The 27,761-nt window shown below is 41.0% G+C and overlaps 1 protein-coding gene across 5 annotated transcripts in view; it reads right to left on the bottom strand.

Annotated features, from left to right (window-relative positions):
• Positions 1–27,761, bottom strand: part of ARHGEF7 (Rho guanine nucleotide exchange factor 7) — a 90,400-nt gene that overhangs the window by 17,435 nt on the left and 45,204 nt on the right. For 3 of the 5 annotated variants that reach the window (XM_035114322.3, XM_088667569.1, XM_088667570.1), the window contains exons 10-18: positions 20,811–20,949; positions 18,228–18,287; positions 16,542–16,688; positions 16,238–16,324; positions 14,465–14,543; positions 12,958–13,097; positions 12,299–12,523; positions 9,274–9,367; positions 8,367–8,456 (exon numbers count right to left, since the gene is read on the bottom strand). In XM_035114322.3, the coding sequence (XP_034970213.3) occupies positions 8,367–8,456; positions 9,274–9,367; positions 12,299–12,523; positions 12,958–13,097; positions 14,465–14,543; positions 16,238–16,324; positions 16,542–16,688; positions 18,228–18,287; positions 20,811–20,949 (1,061 nt within the window). Of the gene's footprint in view, positions 1–2,059; positions 2,237–8,366; positions 8,457–9,273; positions 9,368–12,298; positions 12,524–12,957; positions 13,098–14,464; positions 14,544–16,237; positions 16,325–16,541; positions 16,689–18,227; positions 18,288–20,810; positions 20,950–27,761 lie in introns of all 5 variants that reach the window. The other 2 variants (XM_035114324.3, XM_035114325.3) reach the window with 1 other exon arrangement.

Below are 27,761 nucleotides of genomic sequence, written 5' to 3'. Positions count from 1 at the left end.
TCATAAATTGCTTAAAGTTAAGTGCAAGTAGTTTTACATCTACTTGGTCAGTTTGTTTGTTCCTTAGGTCCTTTGTATCCTGTTCAGTCATTAAGCAGTAGAAACTAAAGATTACCTGCAGATGTTTCTTGTCATCTGAGGAGTCATAATCATTTATGATTAAGTTTCTAGAAAGCAGCAATGGAACAGTGCTTAGTTTAATTTATTCAAACAATGATGTTAGGAAAGTGGGTACAGTAGTTTCAACATCCTAGGGGGAAAGAAGTTGCCAGTTTCTAATAACAATTCTGATTCTTTGTTGTTTTATTTTAGATTACCTTTCCTAGTAATTTTATCTGCAAAACAGAGCTCCCCAAAAAGTATATTGGGCTCCTATAATACAAAAACTATCTCAAAGTACTATCAGTGCTATTTTTCTAGAACAGGCATCCCCAAACTTCGGCCCTCCACATGATTTGGACTACAATCCCCATCATCCCTGACCACTGGTCCTGTTAGCTAGGGATCATGGGAGTTGTAGGACAAAACATCTGGAGGGCTGCAGTTTGGGGGGTGCCTGTTCTAGAAAAACAGGTGCCAGAACTCACCATGAACACCTCTCTTAAAAAGGCAATGGCCCCCACCTGAGAGGTGCCGAGACTGATTTCTGGTGAATTCTGGCTGGAAAAAAAGCCCTGGTTACTATTAATCCAAATGAAAAGTGTGCTTATGAAAGAAATAAAAAAACCTTACACAGTCAGACCTCGGAAGTCGAATGGAATCCGTTCTGGAAGTCTGTTTGACCAAGGCACGGCTTCCGATTGGCTGCAGGAAGCTCCTGCAGCCAATCGGAAGCCGCATCGGACATTTGGGTTCCAAAGAACGCTCACACAGGAACACTCACTTCCGGGTTTGCTGCGTTCAGGAGCCAAAACGTTCGAGTCACAGGGCGTTCAACTTCCGAGGTACTACTGTAGTTACATGCAATTGCAGACATAAGCAAGATCTGGAGAGCTGAATGAGCTTCAAGAAGTCAACAGAAAGAGACATGGAACTTCCAAAAACTGGACATTTAAAAAAGGGGGGGATCTTAGCAAGTGTTTCTATTGTAAAATAAAATTTAGGAATTACTTCCTAACACAGAAAGTAATGATTTACTGTTGCACATGTATTGGTTAACATTGCCTTATAACTTATCAGCCACAGGCCAGAGAGCTTTTTTAGACACAGGAGCTGACAAACCCTTCAGCGCACAGACATTCTTTTTGTCACACCAGGCAGCTGTGCTGAAAACTGCTTTTGAAATTCCCTTAAGTATCAAACATGGTCTGCTGTGACGATAGGGGAAGGAAGGGTCTGCTGTTAAAGGAGCTAGCTGCAGAACTCTCCGACTTGCAGGCATATAGTGGCAGTGAACTTCACCTTGCCAACAGTTATCGGAACAGTATTTTACAATCATAAACCACCCCATGATTGCTCAACTTTTTAAGCATATATGTGGTTCTCCCAGCTTTTTAAGAACTGTAAGCAGAATAATAACACACTTGGCTTGCTCTTCAAAAACGAATACACAGAGTTAACTGCATATACAACACTCTGGGATTTTCCTTGTACATTTATGCAGTTGTTGTGTTTGGTTTCCCCTGCTTTATTGTTAATACACACCAACCTAAACACTGTAAGGCTAAAAGGATTTCCATCCAAATGGCACAAGTGTTGCTTCACAGAATACGAGCCATGTGCTGTAAAAATGGGGCTGGGAAGGGGGCTAAGGAAATAAGTGTTATGGCTGCACCAAAACTTAAAGACCAAACAAAAACTAGACCATTCATAGCTACATATCAATGCTCCCCATCTTCATATAAAAAAGAGGTGCTATTAGTGTATCCCAACAAGGTGTGACTGAAGTATCAGAAATTGGTTTCCCCCCCTCCAAGGTTGTTAAAATATCACATTAAAAGAGACAAGGAACTGCAAGAAAACATCTAAGAAAAGCAGGCTGTGATACAACAAGCATTTGTTAAGAAAAGCTCAGAAGTGCATTAGTTCTGGTGAGAGATATATGAGCAACAGCTCTTACGAGATGTAGACCCCATTCTGTAACTATGGGCTGTCCATATACTGTCATAGTCAGAGTCTTCAGAGAGGTCGGAAGGCTCCAAACGAGAAAGGCTACTGCGACGACCCAAGGAGTCTAGACTTGATTGGTCATCATCAGCCAAGACGTGATTATGCATCAGGTCAGTGCCTTGCCATGCTAAGGATGTATGGGGTGAAATGAAATGGTGGATGTAGACAGGCAAAGGTGGGATGAGGAGGAGAACATACAGGATAAGCCACAACCAAAACACATGAAAACAAAAGCAAAAGGTGACGGGAAGAAAAGGAAAAGAGAAAATATTGTTAAAAAGGCACCAAATCTTGCTGTCCTTATTTTGGCTGGGTTTTATGTACAAATTATATTTAGTACGAACATTTTTTTAAAAAAAAGAAAAGACATTTGTCACAATAAGAATCTGAATTTGTTTTGGTTGGCTTGGATACAGACTTGAGACTTTCCTAGAGGACACACATTTAAATCCATGGGACTTAAGAGTAAGTTCCAGTGATTTCAATGGACCTACTCCAAGCATGACTGGCAGCACAATCCTATGTGTCTTCCCAGAAGTAAGCTTACAGGACTTACTCCTAGGTAAATGTGTACAAGATTGCATCAAAGTCTGGGTCCAACCCACAGTCACATTTAGAAGGTGCTTCTGCTTGCTTATTCATCTTAATGCTATTAGGACCAATTACTCTGGCTAAAATTGGGTATTTAAAAATGAAAATAAGTGGAAGCACAGACTAATGTATCAAAAGAGCAGTCTCTCTCTCTCTCTCTTTTTAATGAAAAGATTTCTTACGGCTCTGCTGTTTTGCATTTCCAGAAGAAATGTCTTCTGAAAAGTGCTATAAAGGCAATCTAAATGTAAACCAAATCAGACATTTTTATTTTAAAAAAATGTTTAAAGTATTCCAGATTTAAGTGGAGTTCAGCTGTCATTGATTTTAAATCTATGTGCCCACTTTATTATTCACTACCTCTAAATCACTTCCCCCTTATAAGTGGATTTCAGCAATATTGTTCTTCATGAGAGGGCCTTGGTTAGGCCTGGGTGATGTACTGATACATCACCCAGGACCAGTTTGAGGACCAGAGTGTGATGGCGTCTTCACCCGGTGGTTTATCACGGGTGAGGCTTGCCTGTGCCTGACTCTGCCGCCGCCAGCGCCTGGAAGAAGGAACAAGCTGCATTGACCCCAACCCTATAAGGCTGAGGGAGCTGAGGCCCCACTGCTCCCTCGCGGAACCAGGGCCGATGCAGCTTGTTCCTCCCTCCGCTTTTCAACGTCATGTTATATCACTATATTGTGATGTTTGGGCTGGTGATACATCATGTTGTTGAAAAGCTGACATCGCCCAGCCCTTGTCTTCCCATGGAGAACTACTTTTGGGGGGCGGTGGTGGGGGGGGGGGTTGAAATTAGTAAGCAGGAGCTGTCAGCGCTCTACCATCCCACACAAAGACTTTTCTGGGAGACTACGTGAGAAATGCCATTTCTCCACAGGAACTATTCCAAACTATGCCTGTGGAAGGAAAAACTTGGCCCCAGAAGATTTAGCTTGAAAAATAAAGGAGAGTCTTAAAGTTATTCAAAATTGGATTCTCAAGATGGAGAAACAGAAGGTTCACTAACTGTACAGACACCTAACATAGCAAGTATTGGATCTGTCTGATCCAGGGAAAGAAAACCCATGTAGGAGCTACGGCCCAATTCACATGTCCAATCTCTGTGTTTGGTACCCTCTGGAAATAATTATGTACAGCCACACCCAGCTGCTTGCACGAGCAACGTTTTGTACAGATGCAGCCATTTCAGCAGCACCAACACATCCTCACACCCCACCTTAGAGGAGGTTTGTAGCAGCTTAGTCAAAATAGCCACAGTCATATGGGTTCATGTGTTAGGCAAATGTAACGCCAGAGCTGGTGCTGTGGCGCTGCCCTTTCCATCATCAACCATGCCACAGACTAGACATGTGAAGAGAGGCCCCCGAATCTGTCGCTCCCACAGATTCTCCATTTGCTTCAATGGAGGGAACAAAACTGTACACACAGAAGCACCATGTGCACATTGTGGCACACATGGATTTCCCTACTAGGGCAAGTGATCTGAGACCATTCATACAGACATTAAAAGCAAACTAACCCAGGGCTTAAAATGGGAGCTGGGCTGTTCTTCCTACTTGTTTTCAACAATACGTAAGGACCTTTTCACATGATCAGTGAATGGAGTCATGGCCTTATCGGTGGCATTTTAGGCTGTGGGCAATGTTTCTCTAAGTCGCTATTCAATGAATATTCAATATTTTCTCCACATCCGCAAAGGCTGGGTGGCCATTTGTCATGTATGATTTCGTTGAGATTCCTGCATTGCAAGCAGTTGGACTAGATGGCCCTTGGGGTCCCTTTCCAACGCTACAATTCTATGATTCTATATAATAAAGGAGGCAGATAGCCTTGCCACATGGAAGAGAGAAGCTGAATATTAGTGACACTAATACCAGTAGCTGGTGCGCTGGCATCAAGAACTGTGCAGTGGGGTGGGTGTGAGTGGGTGGCTGTTGTCTTTTTTGCTGGGAGAGGAAGATGAGGAAACAACTTTTTAAAACACAAATATGCTAGATAAGCACTCCTATGCGGGACATCCACAGAAAAAGAGTATGAAAACTGAATAAATGTTTTCAATCTCTCTCTCTTAAGGGATTAAAGAATGATGCAGGCACTAACTAGAGGAGAATAATATTCAGTGGGAACGTTAGTGATGAGCATGATAATAATCCCTAAATGTAATAAAATAAATCTTGGGACCTGTGATGCCTATGCAACCAAATTCCATTTGGCAATTGTAATAGATATCCGCAGGAAAGGACTGCTTTTTTGCAGTCTCCCCTCAAAAGTAATATACAGTGGTACCTCTACTTACGAATTTAATGCGTTCCGAACACATATTTGCAAGTCGAAAAAATTTGTAAGTCGAATCCCATAGGAATGCATTGGGAGAAAAAATTCGTAAGTCGAAGTAACCCTATCTAAAAATTCGTAAGTAGAAAAAATCCTATCTAAACTGCATCCAAGATGGCGGACGGAGCTCCATTTGTAAGTAGAAAAATTCGTAAGTAGAGCTATTTATAAGTAGAGGTACCACTGTACCTCCTTCCAGAAGATGTGTGACCTATACTCAAAAGAAGTAAATACACATTTGCTGCACAACAGACTGATTGTGTGGAAAGGCCCTTAGAAAAATGCTTTTATTGCCCTGAAAGCAGCATAAAGCACACAGAGTTAAAGACATGGTTTAACTAGGAGAAGAGGGGCTGAGCCAGAAACCCTGATGGCCAGCCATTTTCCTTTTCATGCCCATCTCCCAAAAACCTTTCACAAAACATGGGCTGTGCTTTTCCACTGGAGAGAAAAGGCTTCTCTGTTCTACCTCTGATGCCACAGGTTTCCAGGGCAATGTGGTTCTCCTATCCCCTAGCCATACTTAATGTGCATTTCCAGAAGCGGCACCTCCAAAATGAGAGATGGACGGTGCTACTAACGGAATTGCGGACCTGCACTATGAGGAACAGTCAGGATGTGAACATAGAGGTGAGGACAGACTGGAGACAAAGAAATGGTGTTGTGCTAAAGGGGCCTATTTAGCTATTGTATGTCCTCTCGAGTCTGATGTAGGCACACACGTTTCCCAGTCTCGTAAACCACACGCAAGAGACTGAGAAGCATTACATCTATACTTGACCTCATTCCTAAAGCACAAGGCCAAATCCCGTTCCTTTTCCCAATTCCTGTTAAATTAGACATGGGCAGATAATTTAAAAAAACAAAAACAAATATAATTTTAACAATATCAGCAGCCTTGAAAAAAGAAGCCGTGCATCTAATAGCTATTACCTTTACTTTCATTGCAGATAAATGCAAATAAAAGCCTGCAGATTTTTTGATGTATGCAATGAAATTTACTGCACTATGTATATTTACAAAATATACATAGAAAGGGGGAAACGGCAAAAAAGCAAAATACATTTTGTACCAGCTCTGCGCTTCTGTAAGCACACTGTTGCATAAACTAAAAAAAAGTATGTTTCGCAAAACACTTCTTTTCACTTTGTGTTTTTTTTCTTATAAAAAAAATGACAAACACCAACTGAGCACAGTTGTGCCATTCAAAACATCAGCAATTCATCTGATCCCACCCTAGTGCAATCGCCCATAGAAACATAACAGCTGCCACTTCAAAACAATTGTAGGACTAGAATAAAGTCTGATTTTAGAAAAGAATGATTAAAACAACCTAAACGTAACAGCACAAAGACATAACGCAGCACAAACTATTTGATACCGTGGCTTACAAACATTACGAACCTTTTCATAAAGGTTCTAGCCAGAAAATCTAAATATGAAAAGACTAAAAAGTAGTCCTACAATAAATTCCTAAGAATTAAATTGGTCAAAATTTCGATTATTGGTGGACATATATGACCTCTGATTAATGATCCAAAGCAGCAAGGAGCACGAGAGTCTTAGCTCCCAGTCTAGTAAGACTGGCACTGGCATTAGATATTCTCAACAATACATGTTGCTGAAAACCTGATTAAATGTAAGTCTTAAGAAGTTTTAATGGACAAAACCCAAACCAATGTCTACATTGATTTCTGCCAATAACAAACTATTTGACGAATTTGGAGCATGAAAATATAGGTTGTAAACTAGTTTTATAGACTAATGGCAAAACTGTGCAAACTGGAATAAACCAAAGAGTATTTTATTCCCTTATGTAGATGTGATACATGCTGGCAGATTCTCCTGATCGGTGCAATGCTTTACTTACAATAGAGGATCTCCACCATTGCAGCCTTGTTTAAGATTAAATAACCTGGGTCCTCAAGACACAGTGTAAGTTGGATATATATCTGAGTAATTGAAAACAGCAGCTTTGCTCAACATACAGGTATTTACAAAAATACATATATATTTTTCTGGAATAAAGGGGAATTATTGATATCTGTAACAAAACAAAAATTTAAACTGCTATTAGTTGTTTATGCCCCGTTACCTTTTTTAAAAAAAGTAAATGTCTCTAAAATGCATTTGGAAAAAATGTGCATCTCACTGAATATGCCCTATATCAACACTTAACCATTCTTAAAAAGAATTTTTTTTTTTTACTTAGGGTATTGAAGATCACCTGTTCTTAGACACAAGTTTTATGCACAATTAATAGTTTTCTAAGACTTGCTGCATCAATAAATGAACATTTAGGATGGGTTTCAGCATCATCTGTGCTAACATACAAAACCATGACAGTCTACCAAGTTTGTAAGGATATTATTCCAGAAGTGGAAAGGTTAGAGCAGCGCTGAAATACTTATGGCAGCAGTTTCCAAACTGTACCATGAGAGATTGTGATGTGTGCCTTGCATGCACTACTTTATACCTCTCAGAGAAGACAGTCCTTAGACAACTTATATACAGTATCTTCTTTCTCCATTATGTGGGGAGTGACATCATCCCAACAGAGGAAGTAAGGATGTACAGGAAATGCCTATCACAACTCACGTTGGAGAGGAAAGGCACTACTGTATCTATGAAACTTGGCTCATTAAACAACGGAAATGGCAGAAGGCTATTAAATGGGTTGCCTCTGCAAAGTTGAAAGAAGGCTCTCTGTTCCCTATTCTAAGAGCTGACCAAGAAAATGTACATTTTATCTTTCTGAGTGTCACTTGAAGTGTGCCTCCAATTCAAACCACACCTTAACTATCAAGCATTTAGAAAATGCTGGTTTAGAATCAGAATGGTTGTTTACAGTCCTCTTATTCTAGAATAGCCCTGTGGCATTTCCAGTGACCTCAGTTGGGTAAGTCTAAAACAAATGGGTACATGGACTACAAGTGTTGGCACAAATATCCAAAACGAAAACGTTAGTATGCATAATTCGAGGAATCCAGTATGAAAACATGGCAGTGACTGCTCTGTTCACAGGCCTGACCCTTACAGTGCTTCTCCAATGGCCGAATCTTGGGATTGCCCCGAGTGTGGGGTGCAAACCACCACAAAATGTCACCTGCCAAACTTGTGCCGCTATGCAGAACAAGCTGTATTTACATCATTGCAAATATTTACCTGTGCTATTCTTAGCACATTTCTCTGATAATCACTTGACATGCCACTTGTCAGCCAAAAGAAGGAGAAGGAGAAGAGCTGGAGTCACCACTAAAGATATTGCTTACTGAATAAGTAGGACAGTTGTAATGTTATTTATGTTTTTTCTAAAACTTACTTGAATTTAATGTTTGGCGCGTTTTGGCACTTGTGCAGTAAGCTTCAATGACTTTTAGAATCTGAGCATCTTCCTCTAATGCAGCAGTACCTGCAAAAAATAAAAAGGTGGTCCTGTTAGCTAGGGATGGTCAATTCAAGACAATATTAAAATATGCAATAGCTGGCACACCAATCCCATACACATACCTCTGAAAGCATCAACTGTCTTATGTCAACATGGCCATGGCATCCTGTCTTCCTGGGTCTTGACCTGCTGCATGAGAACCTATCACCACTAATCCTGTATACCCCTAGGTGATTCTCCATCCAACCTTTTACAGTGGATTGACTTCGCACAGTGACTATTGTTGCTAGTATGGTGCTGCTAGTCCCTCCCGCTTCGCCAGCATGGTATCATTCAACGTAACAAAATATGTGAAATGTTAATTTCTTGCTGAGATAATGTAAAAAAAGCTTGCCTATCACAGGGCAGTCCTATTATCAACTAACTGTGGAATGGTGACTGCTGTCTTGGCTTTCAGAACGTTAAGCTGCATCCAAATGAGTCATGCTCGAGATTAGATCCGCAGAAATCAAATGGACTTTTAAGTTAGTCAGGACTAATTCAAGTCTGCTTATTTGAATGGGCCTAGCTCTGAATGTGACTTAGATGTGTACAGCTCATTATACCTGTATTTATGAAAGGAAGAGCAAGCCATATAACCACTGACCTTGTACATTTAAGCAGAACGATATGGATTTTGAGCCAAGGGTGGGCAGAAGGTATTGGTATCTAATGGCAGATCCAAGTGGTTTCCAGTAAATCAGCAAAAATTCTGATTCCCAGTTGTTTAACAACGGTGATTTTTGGACTAAGCAGAAGGAATGAAAAGCCTTCACTCACCCACACTGCAAAACACACTTACTTTTTCTCAGTGAAAACTCTTCTTCTGATGGTTTCCGTTCAGGTTTTCTCTTGGGCAGTAGTTTTTTCATGGTTTTGGGACTTTTGCTGAGATCCTAGAGTTAAAAGAAAAGGGGGGAGGGGGACACAAATACACACAAACACAGTGAAAACCTACTTGTGTCAAGGTATCAAAATACACCAATAGAATAAAAAAAGGTAAAGGGCCCAACAGTTAAGTCCAGTCGCAAATGACTCTGGGGTTGCGGCGCTCATCTCGCTTTACTGGCCGAGGGAGCCGGCGTTTGTCCACAGACAGTTTTTTCTGGGTCATGTGGCCAGCATGACTAAGCCGCTTCTGGCGAAACCAGAGCAGCACGCGGAAATGCCGTTTACCTTCCCGCCGGAGCGGTACCTATTTATCTACTTGCACTTTTTGGCATGCTTTCGAACTGCTAGGTTGCAGGAGCTGGGACCGAGCAACGGGAGCTCACCCCATTGCGGGGATTCAAACTACCGTGTTTCTCATATTATAAGACATGTCTTATATTTATTTTTTCCTCAAAAAAACACACTATGGCTTATTTTCAAGGGATGTCTTATTTTTTTCCTCCTCCTCCTGCCGCGGCCGGCATTGCTGCTGCGCCTATCACTATGTCTTATTTTCGGGGTATGGCTTATATTCCTTGAATGCTTAAAAACCCTGCTATGGCTTATTTTATGGGTATGTCTTAAAATATGAGAAACAGGGTACCGACCTTCTGATTGGCAATCCCAAGAGGCTCGGTGGTTTAGACCACAGCGCCACCCACATCCCTCACCAATAGAATAGCAATACACTATTACAAACTCTCATTCATGTGAACCATTTCTCCCCATTCTGGGTTGTTGCCTAAAAATACACAACACTACTTTTTTTCTTTATTAATGTTTATATTCAACTTTTATATTAGTGCAAAATGTAGCTAACAAAAATCAAGTTTGCATAAATAACTACAATTTAAAATTACAGCATAAGAATCATAAGAATCTGATGGAGAAATGATAAACCGATTTTGGTCTTCTGACACACGGGACTCAGCTAGACTGGTGAAGAAAAGTGATTTACAGTCATACCTCGGAATTCGAAGGGAATCTGTTCCGGAAGTCCGTTTGACTTCTGAAATGTTCGGAAACCAAAGGATGGCTTCTGATTGGCTGCAGGAAGTTCCTGCAGCCAATCGGAAGCAGCAGAATCCCAGTCGGACGTTCGGCTTCCAAAAGAACATTAAAAAACCAAAACAATCACTTCCGATTTTCAATCGTTCGGGAGCCAGAACGTTCGACTCCCAAGGTGTTTGGGAGCAGAGGTATGACTGTATATGCGTTGTATGTGTGATATAAACATTGTGCCACCAGATGGAGATTTGGAGTCCTATTTTTCTCTACCTGTTTTCCCTGTTTAAATTTACAACGCTTTAAACTGAAATGCTTCTTTGTTGTGTCTAGATCCAGCCACGGCCTTCTATTGTGAATGTAGCCTCAAGAGTTCAACTTAGCACATTTCCTTGGCTTCCAACAGTTGATAAATAATAAATTTTCAGCCGTATCCAGTGAAATCGCCCTGCCCCCACCAAGGTACTTCCTCTCCCCCTCCTCTCCCTGTGTGACCCCCCCCCCCAATCTGCTCCAGAAGTCCTAAAGCAGGTAGGGATCCACGGGTGAGGAGAGGGAGAAGAAGTTCCAATGTACAGGTGGAAGTTATTGTGCTAATAGAATGATACAACCCTGTGCACTGAATTAGGATACTGAAAAGAGAACACCAACAGATACATAGCGCTTCAGTTCTGCTGAGCAAACAAGCTAATTTACAGGAATTCCAAGATATGCTAGTCTGACTGTGAACTAGACATCTGTTTAAAAAGTGAACAAGGAAGTGGTGGAAAAACATGGCAGAAATCTACTGAATGGCCTGAGTCAAATGTGTTTGCACACTGGGCCTCTCCTTGCCCTTTTGCTCATACATACCCAATTCCTCCTCCCTCACTTCCCAGTTTGATCAAATTTTGCCTGGCTCCGATGCAACAGAAAACTATGGTTTGATCAATATCAGAAAGGGAGAGAAGGAATCTGAATATCCAAGAAGAGGGGAAAGTGTATGAGCCCAATATCTGGTCACCATGGTTTGCTGTTATAAGTCATTGGGCTGCTTTGCCTCTAACACTGAACCATGGCTTACCACTATGTGGATATGCCCAAGTGAAGCGTTGGGCTCATGTACTCCCCAGCCCGCTCCTGTATGATGGAAGGACATGCGTCAATTTTACTTTCAGTTTCCAAGCTTCATATGAAGCTGGCTTGTTCAGCAACTATCCATGGTTTGTTCTAAATCAAGATTGCTGGTTTGCACATAACACTAATGAGTTGCACTGAAAGTAATCTCCGTTGTAATCTTCCTCCAAGCTGCACTGGAGGAGGAAAGCACCAAGACAAAAAGATTTTGAACTCCTATATAATCTTGCTGCTCTAAAGATAAGAGTGTGTGTCAATTTTAGGAGCTGCTATTAATAAAACCCATTTAAACTATTAAAACTACAAGAGACATTTGCTGGGCAAAAACTACTGGTGAAAACAGAAGGTCTGTGCAAATTCAGAAACAGAGCAAACAGGAACCCTGCTGTCTCGGTTTCTGTTTTTACAATATTAAATTTTGGCTGAGGAAAACTGCACGTGGCCTGGAGACAGTGAAAGCACAATTGAAGGAGGATTTGCTTTTTATATGCCAACTTTCCATAGTGTCTGATCCATCATCATTTCAAGAACATTACTCTCTCTATTAAATATTTCCCCCCATCCTTTCTCCCAGTAAGAAATGTGGCTGAAGAGAAAAAGTGTATGGTGTCCCAAAGTCAAATTGGATATTCCCACTCACTGCCTAGAAAGCACAGCCTTGGTTAATTGTGACCGACTCGATGCAAGCTGAATCTCAGCTGGAATCCTTTATGTTATCCGTATAGAATTCTGACCTGGAAAGAATTTAGACTTCTCACTGGGTTGCACATGCTCACCTCTTTGTAACAGAGTGCTGCTGAAGGCCGTAATGGAGGTGCTGGCCTCAAGCAGCTCAAACTCCATGGCTTAGGAGTCTTGGGAGGCTCCAGGGGTCCCCAGTTTATAGTGGTATGAGGCGTCCCATGATGTGAAGGATGTGGAAGAGTGTGGTATACTGGAGTCAGGGGCATTTGCTTGCTGTCTGCATGCTTGCTGGATGGTGTTACAGGATGAGAAGGAAGCTGCCAAAATGAACAAACATCACACAAGCAAAGAAAGAACAATCAAAAGGGAATGCCATGTATAACCCTACACCAGTAAGCTTTCGTTATTAAATTTACTGCAGTAAGACAGGTTTGTTGGAACTTACCAATCTATTAACACTATGGTATGGGGTTAGCACATCACAGTAAACCATAGTTTAAAATGAGCTATGGTTTAATGTGAATGCTTCTACCTGCTGCAAACAAAACAAATCAGAGTTTGGTTTGTCTTTGTGCCCGAACACAAAGTGCTTCTTTCCCCCCAAACAAATCACAATATTTCATTAATACCCTACCACAGGTCCAACACCAAGTACAATTAAATTATCAGGATGCATTCGTTTGTCTCCAGCAACACAGGAAAAAATGGCCTATTTTAAACCCAATGGTACTAAAGGCTGGTGGCCTCTTACCGTGTGAGATGGCACCGAATGAGGTTTAATAGCAGGCATCCCAAGAGTAGTCACTTTGGTTTGCTTCTGCAGATGATCTACCCATTCATGCAAATCTTGTTGGTTGTTACAAGATACCAATATCCGTTCAATCATATTTCCTGGAACCAAACAGAAAATACAGAAGGAAAGAACGGTTGTGTTGAATTCTCACATTAGCAACAGCCAACGTGGCAAAACGCTTTCGTGTTTCAAACAAATGAACATATTCTGCTTCCTAAGGATCAGCACACTTCTCCTGAATCTGGTGTCTCCTCCACATCATCTTACCACAATTTGGGAATGAAAAAAGAAGAGTGCTTCCAGTTAAACAAGCATTCCTTAGATTTCCCTTGTCCCTTTAAGGACGAGTAATAGTTGGTTACAGAATATATGGGAGGTTTGCAGGTCACAAATACAAATACATATGATGTTTAGGGCTTTTCTCCCTATGAACCACTACTAACCCTGCACAACGATGGTCACCTCACAGAGACTCACCACTACATCTCCAAGAACCAGCACTCTTGTTTGGAGTGCTACGGTCAGCTAACTCTGCTTAGCAGAGAATATGCCTTGCTCAGGATTTAGCTGGTGTTAACTCTCAATATTACCTGTGCTGTATAATTTCCAGGCACAAATCAAGGTGCTGATTTCGACCTCTGGAACTCTAAATCAGGGGTGGGGAGCCTATGGCCCTCCAGATGTTATTGGGCTCCAACTTCCATCAGTCCCATGGTTAGGGATGATGGGAGTTGTAGTTCAGCATTATATGGTGGGACACATGTTCCTCAACTACTGGCTTGGGCCCTGTGCATCACAATATCTGTTCCTCTAGGGAATCTCTCTGGGGTCAACTGAGGAAGCCTTGCTCCAAATTCCCCACCCCGGACTTACTGTGACTTTGGGGAGGACCTTTTTAGCTGTGTTGCCCTGCTTTTGGAACAGCCAATCAGTTTGCAAGAGTTTTTTTGGGGGGGGTGCAGTGAAGGCACTAAAATCCTCTTCCTCTAAAGCCCTCTTCAGGTGTTCAGCTGGACAGGTGACGAGAAAAATATATATAAAGAGGGAAAGGGACACACAAATGGGCACTGCAGAAAACTTATGAAGATCAGGGTGGAGGAGAAGGAGGCACCGGAGCAGGGCTGACATGTATAGTCCTATTCCTCTGCCCACTTCTGCCCTGGCATGTGCAGGCTGAAGGCTTGAAGTGATTGCTGGCCCAGTGATCGAGTGGATTACAATTCCAGGCATCGAGACCATATTGTTATTTTACTGGTATACTGTTGATCTTTTTATTGGCGAAGCGTGTCTTGAGTTCTTTTTTTAAAAAAACCCAACCTACATAGTATTTTAAAAATGAATAAATTATAAACAGTATGACCAGAGAGGAAACTTAAAATTATCTTGTGACTTATTTTTTTCAAGCTGGCTTTTGCCACATAAAATGATACAAACAGAACCAGACAGGGAAGCACAAGGACATTACCTGATATTTCAAATGCATTTCTGTGATTTTCACTTTCTTCTAGCTTTGCAATTGCCATGCCTGTTAGCGGCAATTTCCCCTGAAAACAGACATATCAAACCATTCTTTAAACAAAATCCAAAAACATGGCAGCCTTGTATTTAAGCACTAGCCTAGGAGCCACGGATGACAAAGAACTGCATGCAGGGAAGCAAATGTTCTGCCAGACAAAAAGAAGGGAGTTCTCTGTCTCTTCTCTGTCAGCCCCCAGCAGACCAGTAACTTTTGTGAGCTTATTTACATTGATAAATTCTAAGATACATTCAGCGAATAAAAACAAACGTATGAATTGTTTTTGAGCCACGGGGCGGTTAACCAAAGACTGGGGCACAGCTTGCTCTTGAAGAGTGGTTTATGTTCAATATCCACAGTGCCGCCTTTATGCTCCTTACTTGCACCTCTACCACAGTAGCAGCAGGCTGAGGAACCTTTTTCAGTCATCGAGGACCACATTCTCTTGTGAGCAACATTACAGAGGTTGTATGTTCATGGTGGTTGGAGGTCGAAGCAGAAAAAAGGGGGTGCGCCTCCTCCACGAGAGGGCAGCAACACGAGAACAGGCCTTTTCTGCAGTGGATCCCTGCTTGTGGAATGCTCTGCCCAGGAAGGCTTGCCTGGCGTCTTCGTTACCTATCTAGAGGTGCTAAGCAAAAGTATTCCTCTTCTCCCAGGCCTTTGGCTAATTAAACAATTGTGGGGTTGATTTAGAAAATGGCGTGGCACACCCGCCGGTCCTCTAGGATTAGGAAGTGTAATACTGGCAAGCCAGTACAGTGACAGGACAGGAGGTGAAGGCATAGGTCAGTTGTACTGGGTGAGGCTTGGTGGATCTGGAAAGATTGGGATAGATCTGGCTGAAGCAGGCTTGACAGGAGAAGACCAGGATGCGTCAAACTTGGGTTAGGGAGAAACAGTGGGAGCAGGTAGAGCCTTGGAAAAGTACTGAGGGTCACAAGATAGAGAGGAGGGGGATGTTTAAAGAGCAGGCATGTGATAGGTACATGATGTGTGGGATGTGCAGTTCATCACTTCCTTCATGGCGGAAATTTTGGGGATGTTGGCAGGAAGTGACATGTACCTGAACATTACTATGCATGAGGCTGCACTCTGTAATTGGTTGGAAGCTGCATTACAAGTTAATCATTAGCTGTCAAAGTTGCTGTCAACAAATACAGGCTCCCGAGCTCCGCCAGGGGTTGGCCTTTGGGGAACTCAGCCTTGTCTCCCGTCTCGTTGTTGAATTATCCATTGCTACAAACAATTCTATAGCATTTTAAACTGTGGGGATGTGTTGTTTTCGTTTGCTATTATGGCACTTTTGGGTGTTTTTATACTGCAAACCGCCCTGTAAACTTCAGGTGAAGGGCGGTATAGAAATTTAACAATCAAACAAACCAATAAGTGACTCTTGCTGCTGTACGGTAGAGTTCATTCCAGTCACACAAAGGTCAGCCATTTCCACAAACATATATATCTCCAGCGCAGCGAGAGGCATTATTGCAATTCAAGGCCACATCTGAGCCACACAAAAGTACTTGAGGGTGGCAAGAAGGCGTGGTGAGGGGGCATGATGTTGGGGGGGGGGGAGTCCTAGAGGTTCATTTTGGCCTTCAGGAATAATGTTGCCCACTTCTGCCTTACAGGATCAGTCAGAGGATATGATACAAATGTTCCAAAAGCTAAAGATTACATAAACATAGTATGCAGAAAAAGTTATACTAAAAGTTGTTTTACCTGATAGATAAATCCACTCATTCTAGGACTGGCGGACAACATGAGCAATATGTTAGGAAAGAGAAGAAGGTATCTTTCGTTCTTTTCCTTGTTTGGAAAAAAAAGGATAAGGGGAATCATTAAAATACAAAGTTACAATTAAGTGACAAAACAAAATATCATATGCCATATTGTGATCGCAAACACTGGTATGTGTCGTTACTTTAGTAATATTAAGGCATGTCAGGCATTTTTTAAAAACAAGATTATCCGGGGGGCGGGGGGGCAACCACTTCGGGTTTTCTTTTAAACGGAGCTGCGTTACCTCACTTCCAGCACACTGAATCATGACTTGTGACATGTAAATAACATTTCCAAGTGTTTTAATGTCCTCTCCTTCCCAGCAGCGGATAGCTTCCGTTAGTATTTGGAGTTCAAGCTCCTTTCTTTTCCGTACTTCTTGACACTGTGCCTGTTGGACCAGGAGAAAATACTATGAGCCAGGATGCAAGCACAACTGAAATAGCCCAGAGACAACAGTTGCTCAGTACCATGCCTGGATCTTTTCATTTGATGTGGCTGTAGAATAGGAGAGACACTCACAAGATGTAACTGCATCACGACCTCTCCAGACCACCAAATCCCAACTACCCTTTTTTTTTTACTTAAGACGGCTATGCGTTGCATCATTGCTGCTTTAAAGGCTATTCTATACTTGAAGCCAAAATAGAAACTTGAGGCACCTCAACAGTAGTGGGACAGCTGGTTACCAAACGGTTTTGTTTTCCCTTGACTTTTTTTTTTTTAAAAAAAATCCCTTAATGTCCATCGCTTACCTTTCCTCAAGGTGTCATTAAGATTGCAAGCTATGGGTAGGGGTTGTCTCAACTGTTTCATGTATGTATAACATATAGCTCCTATAGGCACTTGAAAAAATATTACTAAAGTATAATCAGTTATAATGATTTAACTGTCCTAGTCTGACATTTCAAGCGTTTCATTTTTAAGCTGTTTCTACACAAAATATTCCAACACTTGGTTTGACTTCTTACCAATTCTTTTTGTCCTCTTTTAACAACTGAAATGTTTTACAAAGGGCTAGATATATCCTTTCATTCACTGTGCTTAGTAAACTAGAGAACACAATCAATTATCGCCCAAGGATTACTTTATATAGGACATTTATTGCCATATAAGGTTGTGTGAAATGTGTGAAACATCCTAAACAAAAGAAGCAGCTCAAGAAACTTCAAGCACAAATAATTTTGTTAAGAGTTTCAGCACACTTCTTCTCCCTCCCCCTGTAAACCTCAACTGCAGAACACTTTCTCAAATTTGCCTGCCTCCAACTACTTCACTACATTAAGCATTTGCACAGGAGGAGTATATCCAATTTAAACAGGGAAAGCACCTGCTAGTTCTGCATTCTGAATGACCAGGTTCACATTTAAATTCTGTTGGCATGCCAGAGATCTATGGGAAGAATGATGTGTAGGCAGCCTAACATCACACAATCAAACAGGAAGCTGGCTATGTGGACCAACATGGGTGCTTTTATGCAGCACCAGCTTTATGTTTAGATTGGGCCTGAGAGGTTCAATAGGGAAGTGTGAATCTTTATGCCAACTATGGGGCCAGGGAACCTTGTGCCAGCATCCTTTCCCTTGGTGAAAAGCAATCTGTTGTACTGGGTAGAGATGGCTGCACACTCTTTATCCTTATATGGATTTATAGTCCTTGAATTCACTCAGACAGATTTCTATATGCAAAGGTTTGAGTCATGGTCTTTCATGTAGTACCATGTGACTCCTCTTTTATCCTATGAACTGTCTGTCCCTTGAACCCAGACCAGAGTTTCCACTGGAACCATATTTTAAAAAATTCTTCCATAGCGATTCATCTTTAAATAGTTCCCGCATGGTACCCACGCAAAGTGCTCTTGTGACTTTGATACGCTATTTTGTATGATGTTTAGACTAGTATGTTGCCATCTATCACCTACGTAACTTACAGAAAGATTTTTGAAAGCTGTCATGGATTTCTGAATGTCAGGCCGGTCTTGATGATAATCCTAAAAGAATGTTAAAAGATACTTATATGCAATATGAAAGGAACAAAATTTACTTTACATTATATTCAAGCTTTACACATTCTTCTGGCATTATATATAAATCAAATGTTAAGATAGATTTCTCACATCTACGCCGCTTTAAAGGCCAGATCGATCTAGAGAACAAATTTTATTTTAAATAAGCCCATTCCCTCCCACTGGCCTGGTGACACTTCGCCTGATGGACTAACCATAAATTTGTATCCTTCACTCACTTCTCTATAAATACCTAGGGGACACAGGTGGTGCTGTGGTCTAAACCACTGAGCCTCGTGGGATTGCTGGTCGGACGGTCAGCAGTTCAAATCTGTGTGATGGGGTGAGCTCCCGTTGCTCTGTCCCAGCTGCCAACCTAGCAGTTCGAAAGCAAGCCAGTGCAAGTAGATAAATAGGTATCACTGCAGAGGGAAGGTAAACGGCATTTCCGTGCACTCTGGCACTCGTCACGGTGTCCTGTTGCGCCAGTAGCGGTTTAGTCATGCTGGCCACATGACACGGAAAGCTGTCTGTGGACAAACGCTGGCTCCCTCGGCCTGAAAGCGAGATGAGCACCACAACCCCATAGTCACCTTTGACTGGACTTAACTGTCCTGGGGGGGTCTTTTACCTTTAACCTTTATTATAAATACAATTTGAGCAAGATTTCCATAGTGCGCAATTTAAGAATAAGTTGAATTACTACTGGAGATGTAACAGTAGCAGCTGGTGGGACTGCCCTGCTCTTCTGCCTTCTGAACATGCTGGGTCACTTACCAAAAAGGGAAAAGGCAAGGCAGCTGGAGCTCAGTATGGTGCAGGCGCTGTGGCAGAACCAGCCCAATGTTCCAGGCACTGTGTCCATACTGTGCCTACACCATACTAAGCTCTCGATGCCTTGCCCCTCTCCCTCTTGTCTACTGACATATTCAGTAGACAGGAGAGCAGCACAGTTCCATTGGCTGCTACTGGATGTAAAGAGGAAAAGGAATTTTGTTCCAGCCCTAAAGCTAATCAAAATATGTTTGACCCTTGCAACAAAATTTTTTTATGTCTCATCATAATTTAACATTGAAACTAACCTTTCATCCCAACTCTATACGACGTTGTCAAACCAAATACAGTGGTGCCTCGCTTAACGAATGCCCTGCTTAACGAAATTTCCGCTTAACGAAAGGATTTTTCGAGCGGAGGTTGCCTCGCTAGACGAATTCGTTTTATGAAAAATTCATCTAGCAAATCGCGGTTTCCCATAGGAATGCATTGAAATTCAATTAATGCGTTCCTATGGGCAAAAAAAATTCAAAAAAATTTCAATGCATTCCTATGGGATTCACTAGACGAATTTTTCGTTATAAGAAAAGACCCATGGAACGAATTAAATTCGTCTAGTGAGGCACCACTGTAGTGGTACCTCGGTTTAAGTACTTAACCTGAAACGTACTTAAACTGAAGCGAACTTTCCCATTGAAAATAATGGAAAGGGGATTAATCCGTTCCAGATGGGTCCGCGGAGTACTTAAACTGAAAGTACTCAAACCTAAGCGTACTTAAACCGAGGTATGACTGTATGTTAAACTAGTTTTGGTAATAAGGACCAAGCCTACAAGTCGGATTACTGTGAATTTGTACCACTGTTGAACAGCAGTTAAATAGCCAAAGAACCGGTGGGGGGGGGGTGGCAGTTCCCAAATGATAAAATTAAACAATTATGCCAATGTAGGTTTCATGGTAAGCTAAGAGTGCCGAGAAAAACACATATGCAAAACTCCAAAGGAATGTCAGAAAAGGCCTCCAACGAAGCTTGACAGCCAAGATTCATATATGAGAAGCACAAACAAGGCAGTTGTGCAACAGTGGGGGGATGCAAGGAAGTGCAGCTGTGGGACTTTTTTCAGAGCATGCGTGATGACATCATCTGTTGCGAGTGTCTTGCTCCAGCAAATGAGTGGGCTGATATCAATACTTTCAGGTTTTACTACTGTTGGTGACAAATTAGAATAGAGGGACTCAGAGAATGAGGTCAGCTCACTATTGTAAGGCTGCTATAGCCAATCCCGATGTGGTTGTGCAGGTATGATCAGAACAGCTCCTTGCATTTTGGACTTTCCATGGGGGTCATCATTATGACCTCTTGCACTTCGAGATTTACCATTACAGCACTGCTGTTAAATACCCATCTTGTCTGAGACATCCACAAGTGTCTCTTGGGAGACTGGAGTAATAAAAAAGCAACAGGTGCAGTGCCATATAAAATGTGGCAATATACTCATACTATAGGCCAGAGCAAGCCACAGTTTTAGGATCAGGGCATCTTATTTTTGTCTTTGAAAACACAACCCCAGAACTCTAATGGAGTTGATCCTTCCAGACTACTATTACTTCCTTTACATCAGAAGAACGAGAGCATAGTAATGTCCTTTAGAACTCATCTTCCTGAAATGTACCTTTAAGGTCATCATTGTCAAATCATCATTAAATTAGAATTTTAATGCTGCTGAGATATACCTCCATGTGTCTTTCAAGCTCTTTGAGCAACGTGGGATATTTATCCAGGCGCATAAAAGGTTTGCTCAGGCCTGTGGTCAATACAAGAATCCCAGGGCTGTTGGCTCCTTTCATCTCCATGAATTCTCCCAGCTCTTCACTGTTCATTAAAAAATGAAGTTAAAGTTAAAACAAAAGCAAAGAAGTAAAATCAGCCAAACGAGAGAGAAACAAATCATTTCACTTCTTCAGCAATAGCCTGCTTTTCATTTTCTGAGAAAGGGCTAAGCTTCCTCATAAAATAAAAGATGAACAAGCCTAATCTTACTTGTATTTTTTTGATGGAAAACCAGTTCTTCAAGCTCAGCTTTAATTCTCTCTGAATCCCAGTTGAAAAGAATGCATCAATTTAGAGCTAAAATTAGGGCTCCCAGCACTATAAATAATCAAGTATTTCAGGTGATGTTAAACGTATTATTCATACTGATGACGAGAGCTAACGTCCAAGAAGATTAACAGTTCAAACCCTTTGCTCATGTACTTGGAATTAAGCACTATGTTGTTCAATGGCGCTTAAACCCAAGCAAACCTGCATAGGGCAAAAGCATCAGGGGAAAATCCCCCTACCAAAATAATAACAAGCCACACTGTGAAATGAACATACTGGCCTTTAAGCAGGCATTGAAAGTTTCTTTAGTCTAATCATAGGTATTTTCAAGATCTGGTTCCTTTAATGCTGTTTTTTCATCTACTGTTTTTAATTAATTTATTGTATTTTATGCTATTATTTTGTTTAATTTGTTATTTTATTGTTATTGTTTGAAGTTAAGGTATACTCAGGACAACATGTTAATGTAGAAGGGTTAAAGTTAATTTAAATATATAAATACACTAAACACAAAGTTAAATTATCAATAGATTATTGAAGATTTTCCAGAAGAAACACAACTAAAAAGAAGAAACACAAATACATTTTTAAGAACCACCATCGCAGTTGCATTTGTATAGCCTCAAATCTCCCACAGCAATTTAATCCACTTTAGCACAACTGAGAGAATGTCAAGAAAGCATTGTATGTTGGCCCACCCACCATCAACAAACACACACCCTTTCCAGCATTAAGTCACAACATTCCTCTAAAAGGAAGTCTAGCCTACCTACACATCTGTAATGTTGCATTTAACTATTGTCATGTTCTACATAACAATCCAACAAGTGGAATCCCCGAAACTTTCCTCTGCTAGGTTCGCTTATGATTCCTTGCAAGATCTTAGTAGAACACAAGCTTAACATGAGTCAACAGTGTGATGCAGCAGCAAAAAAAGCTAATGCTACTCTAGGCTACATCAACAGAAGTATGGTGTCCAGATCAAGGGAAGTCATAGTACCATTCTATTCTGCCTTGGCCAGGCCACACCTGGAGTACTATGTCCAGTTCTGGGCACCACAATTTAAGAAGGATGTTGACAAGTTGAAATGTGTGCAGAGGAGGGCGACCAAGATGATCAAGGGTCTGGAAACCAAGCCTTATGATGAATGGTTGAGGGAGCTGAGTATGTTTAGCCTGGAAAAGAAGAGACTGGAGACATGATAGGCACCTTCAAATATCTTAAGGGCCGTCACATGGAAGAGGGAGCATGCTTGTTTTCTCCTGCTCTGGAGGGTAGAACTCAAACCAATGGATTCAAGTTACAAGAAAGAAGAAGAACCCAACTAAACATCAGGAAGATTTTCTTGATAGTAAGAGCTGTAAGATTCCTGCATTTTAGGGGGTTGGGCTAGATGACCTTTGGAGTCCCTCCCAACTTGACAATTCTATGATTCTGTAAGTCTGAAATGACCTTTCCCCATCCATACACTGAAGAGTCAAATGGGTCCTTCCCACTGAACATTCTCATTGCCAAGAAAGTCCAAGGCTAGCTGCAACACCTTCCTGCTACCACAACACTTCAGGAAAATATGGTTTTGATTTCAGGAGTAATATCAAGTTTCCTCATTTTGTGTTTAAACCAAATCCCCAAGACCATAAAAATGGTCCACAACACCACCAATATGTTCATGGACATGTACTTGACAGAAGGCTTATGTACATACGCAATATACAATATGTGAAGTACACAGAGCAGCAACAGTTTTGATATTCAAGAGTCCGTGTATATTCAAACATAACACAGCCCTTGCTTTAGCTACAACTCACTACATCAGATAGGATCAACTAGCCAAGCACTTAAAAATAGAATATTTTAAATAGTGTTCTGAGCAACAAAGAACTTTTCTTTTTTTAAAAAAACTGCCATTAATGGTGAACTATTTAAAGACTATGCATAGTTAATTTATTTCCTTCAAAAACCATTACATCTACAAATCAGTCTCGTTAGTTCAAGATCACAGCTGTTTTAACAAAGACACTAAGTTTTTATAACATGCACTTTTGTCTAAATGCTGCTGAATATTGCACAATGAATCCACTCCATATTTAGCTAAAGCAGTACACAGGGAAGAAACAAAATGAGATATGCAAGAGATAGTAGTTTAGCCAAGAAACGAATAGGCCTATTATTAAAATCTTAAATCTATCCCAAACAGATTTGGTATGTAAAATAAATAAGCATAAATATTATTACGAGGCTAGCATACATTTACAAAATTTGGGTATCAAAGAATTTTTGAAACCTCTCCAACAAAGATAGTCCTAAGAACTGACTGTTTTTATCATCCGTGCTTCATGAAGTCTCCTAGGTTAGTAAGATATTAAAATAGAATTTGCAATTTGCCTCTAAAAGGATCCAAACCAACAACATTTTTAACATGTAAAATCACTAAAAAAAAAACACCTAGGAAGAGTATCTTTAAAAACCTCAAAGCACCTACAACCATGTGAACAGTAGGAAAACTCTTAGCATTAAATGAACAAACAAATGGAAAAAGAAACATTTAAAACTGCAACTTACACTTCCAATTCCTGTCTATAGTAGACAGAACATGAACTCTCACTGCTGAAAGGTCTAAATATGTCACATAGACAATGCATGCTGAAAACCCTCCACTAAACCCTTGGCTCACTCAATGACTCTAAGCTTTTTACTGTCTCTAGTGCAGCATTTCTAGATAGAATGCCTTATTCTTGGGCTGTTGCTTCAAGTATGACATCACCCTCTATGTTAGCAGCCTTTTTTTGAAGCGAAGTGGAGGAGGGACAAAAGGTTCTCTGACTCAGATGCTTATCTGTATTCCATGCCCCCATTATCTTCCATAAATGCTATTTAAGCTTCACATTTCAAAATCTGTTTTGTTAAAAAATGCAATAAAGTAATTTCAAATTAGGTTCCAGCTACAGGATCTTCTAACACTCTGTTAAACTGTACTTTAAAAGAAAAAGAAAAAGTGGCTTAAAGCCTTGCTCCAATTCTACAGATGCATTTTTTAGCCTGAAGCATGCAGAGAAGTCTGAATGTTGTGGTTGGTTGTAGGTGTTTTTTTTAATAATCTGCTCCCTCATTTGGGTTAATGCTGGAAAAAGATTGCTTCCACTTGCCTCCGCAGAAAGAAAGTATTCTTACCTTTGCTTTAAAACTTTTCTGCCTTTGGTAAAGATTTAACTGAGGTTGCATCAGTAAGACTGATGGAGGTGTAACCCTTAACTATGGTTAAGGGGGCAGAGTAAGCTAAGGTTACCAGATGTCCCCGGATTTACAAATCAGTCCCCATACAAAACCCATTGAAATTGAAAAGTGTCCTCGGATTCATTGAAAAAAAATCTGGTAACCTTAGAGTAAGCTGTAGCTCTCCACCTCATATGCAAATTTCCCGACAATGCTTTTCTCCATAGCGGTTAAGGGTTATGACATTAATCATAGTTAACGCTAAAGCAGATCCGCTCTTAATGATATTTCCTTGGGTCAAATTCATGGCGAAGTGCAAAAGAGGGAAGGCAGGGAAATGTCCAAAATAGGGATGAGGAACTTGTAAGCCCTCCAGATGTTGCTGCACTACAACTCCCATTATTCTTGACCACTGGCCTTGTCGGCTGGGGCCAATGGGAACTGGAGTCCAACAACATTTGGAGGGCTACAGGTTCCCCATCTCTGGGGAAAGAATCTATGATTCTACAGCCTGATTCTGATCACTTTACCTCATCTAAGGTTACATTTGCACCATAACTATAAATATTTTATGTACAATAATTTACAAACATTGTGCATGGCAGGCATCAGCATAGAAGCAGCATTTCTCCTCCTCCCTAGAGGAACAGAAGGCCTCCTGCTAATATGTTGCCTGCATAATCTAAATAACAAGGGAACCCTGTTGTTTTCCTTGTCTGAACTTCTTCAAATGTTTTGTTTTATTTGTATGTAATTAAACTCAACCAACTGAATTCATACATTTGAATCGGCTTGCTCATTTTATGGAAAGGCAAGGTAATAAAAACGAAAACATTTTAAAATAAAGGTCTAAGATTGCTTTAAACCAAGTGACAATCCTGCCAGAGGGTGTTAAGAACTCCCAAAGTGAGAAATAGTCAGGTTACTTTGATATGTGGCTAACTACAGGTTTCTGAATAAGCAGTAAGGGCTGACGATGGACGGGAATGTCCACATTCCTTCCAAGCCTAAAATATTGTAATTATAAGCTGCATCAATTAATGGCCCTATTGGTTCATAGATAATCATTTCAAAACATCGGGTATCAGAAAAAGGAAACCCTATTCATCTGACCAAGGCTAGGGAGGTAGACCTCAAATTTTATATTAAAATATATTTGTTTTAAATGAAAGCACTTCTGTGACAAGCTAGTTTCTACTGTCTATTATACTCAAAGCACAATCAGATTCAATCAATCCCACAGCAGGCTTGACACAGCCCTTGATAACAACACTGAGTGGAACTTGAACCCCTGAACCTTAGGAATGTAGCCAAAGCTTCAATACACTCAACCACTGTGCGTCTTTTGAAAACGAAGTAAAAAAATATATATTAGGAAGTGTCAACACTGTGCTCCCAGCCACAGAATTAAACACACCGGAAAATATTATAAAGATTGCTACCATAGGTGCTAGCGTTAGCCTGGAACCCTCAGAAAGATTCATGTTTTTCCATTGGCTGTGCAAAATTACTTTTACTTATAGTAACATTCCACCCAACATTCAGCCATTCGATCACAACACCATTCCAAAAGCACAATGGTTTAATTTCAGTTTTAATGTGTTAAGCAAACATAATTGAAACAGAAAATCCTAGCCATGTTCAGATACTCCAACTTTTAATATGGTACTTTGGAAATTTTCTCGATTTTTTAAAATAAATTGCCTAAGAACAGGAACAACTCGGATTGATCGGACCAAAGTTGCACCTAGTCTGCATTCTGCTTCCCAAAATGGCCAACCAGATCTTGAATGCAATAGCTCTTGCCTGCTGTTGTTTCCCTAGCAGCTGGCATTCAAGGGGAAACTGCCCCTAGACATGGAGGTTCCATATATAGTCGTCATGGACAACAGCCAGGGATAGCTCCATCATCCAGGAATTCATCGGATCCCCTTTAAAAGCCATACAAGTGAGTGACCACCATCATTATCTTGGAGCAGTGAGTTCCATAGATTAACAATGCACTGTTCAAAGTGCTTAAGTGGAGGAAAAGGAGGGAATGTGCAAGTGTTGGAAACTACCTAGTCTAGTTCATGTAGGGCAGGGGTGGGAAACCTCCAGATGTTGCTGGACTACACCTCCCATCTTCCCTGGCCACTGGCCACACTAGCTGAAGCTGGAGCCCCACATCATTTCAAGGGTCTCAGGTTGCTTATCCCCGACTTAGAACCAAGCTATCCAATTTTCCAATTGAACTTTTTATTGCACTAGCCATAGGCCATGGCATCATTCAGAAGGATAACAAAAAGAAAACAATAACCATAAAAATCACCGGGCACAGACATACAATAAAACCACGGTCATGGCTACTAAAATCATTTGTTGCATTAAATAGAATAGAATAGCAGGAGATTCTCAGGTAAGATGTGTCAAATTAAATATCTGAATCGCCTTTGCAGTTGACCGCTATTTTGTCTGGTTCCTTCATCTTCTTAGCTGCCAGCGCATAGTGTGCTACTTTATAAGTAACAAAGTCGTCGTTGTCACTAAGCAGCCATTTCACCCTTTCCACCCTATTCAAATGTGTTCCATTCGTAAACAGGGGTTTTTATAAATCAGTCTCTTGGGTCTATATATAACGGGCACTGCAATAAATAATGGCACAGGTCCTCGACGCATGGTTGTCCACACAGACACGAGTCTCTCTTCGTAATGTACTTTGCCGTACTGCCCATCCAACACAACCGAGGGCATCAATTGGAATCGTAGTTCTTTAAAAGCGATTCTTAGTACGGCAAGTGGGAGCTTTGTCAGGTATCTGGCTCAGGCACGCTCCGTTTTGATAAGTGGGAACCAGGGCGAGCTCATGGTTAGATCCCTTTCTGCATCAGAACTAAAGAGACAGTCTCTTAAGTGCCTCTTATCCATCTTCATGGTCACCTGAAGATCTTGTAATTGATATTGGGACAAGAGGCGCTGGATGCCAGGCTTCCAGCATTTGGTCTGTTCCCGTTCTGTGTAAGACATATGCCTGAACTACCTCTGTAACTGTTATCTCACACATCCAATGAACAAAATTAGTTAAGGCATTTTATGGACTCCTGAATCTTTAGCATTTCTAAGTGATGTATATAAAAACAAACCACACAAGAGATTAAAACAATAAGAATTCATTGTGGAACTGGCCAGTTAAACAAACACCACCTTAAAATGCCTGCCGGAATAAGAAAGCCTTTCTCATGTGCCTGAATAAAAAGTATTTGATTTATTTAAGTTACAGGTAGGTAGCCGTGTTGGTCTGAGTCGAAACAAAATAAAAAAATCCTTCAGTAGCACCTTAAAGACCAACTAAGTTTTTATTTTGGTATGAGCTTTCGTGTGCATGCACACT

This window comes from Zootoca vivipara, chromosome 4, assembly GCF_965207765.1.
Source record: "Zootoca vivipara chromosome 4, rZooViv2.hap1.1, whole genome shotgun sequence".
Classification (NCBI taxonomy): Eukaryota; Metazoa; Chordata; class Lepidosauria; order Squamata; family Lacertidae; genus Zootoca; species Zootoca vivipara.
This window is presented reverse-complemented; position numbering and strand designations above follow the sequence as displayed.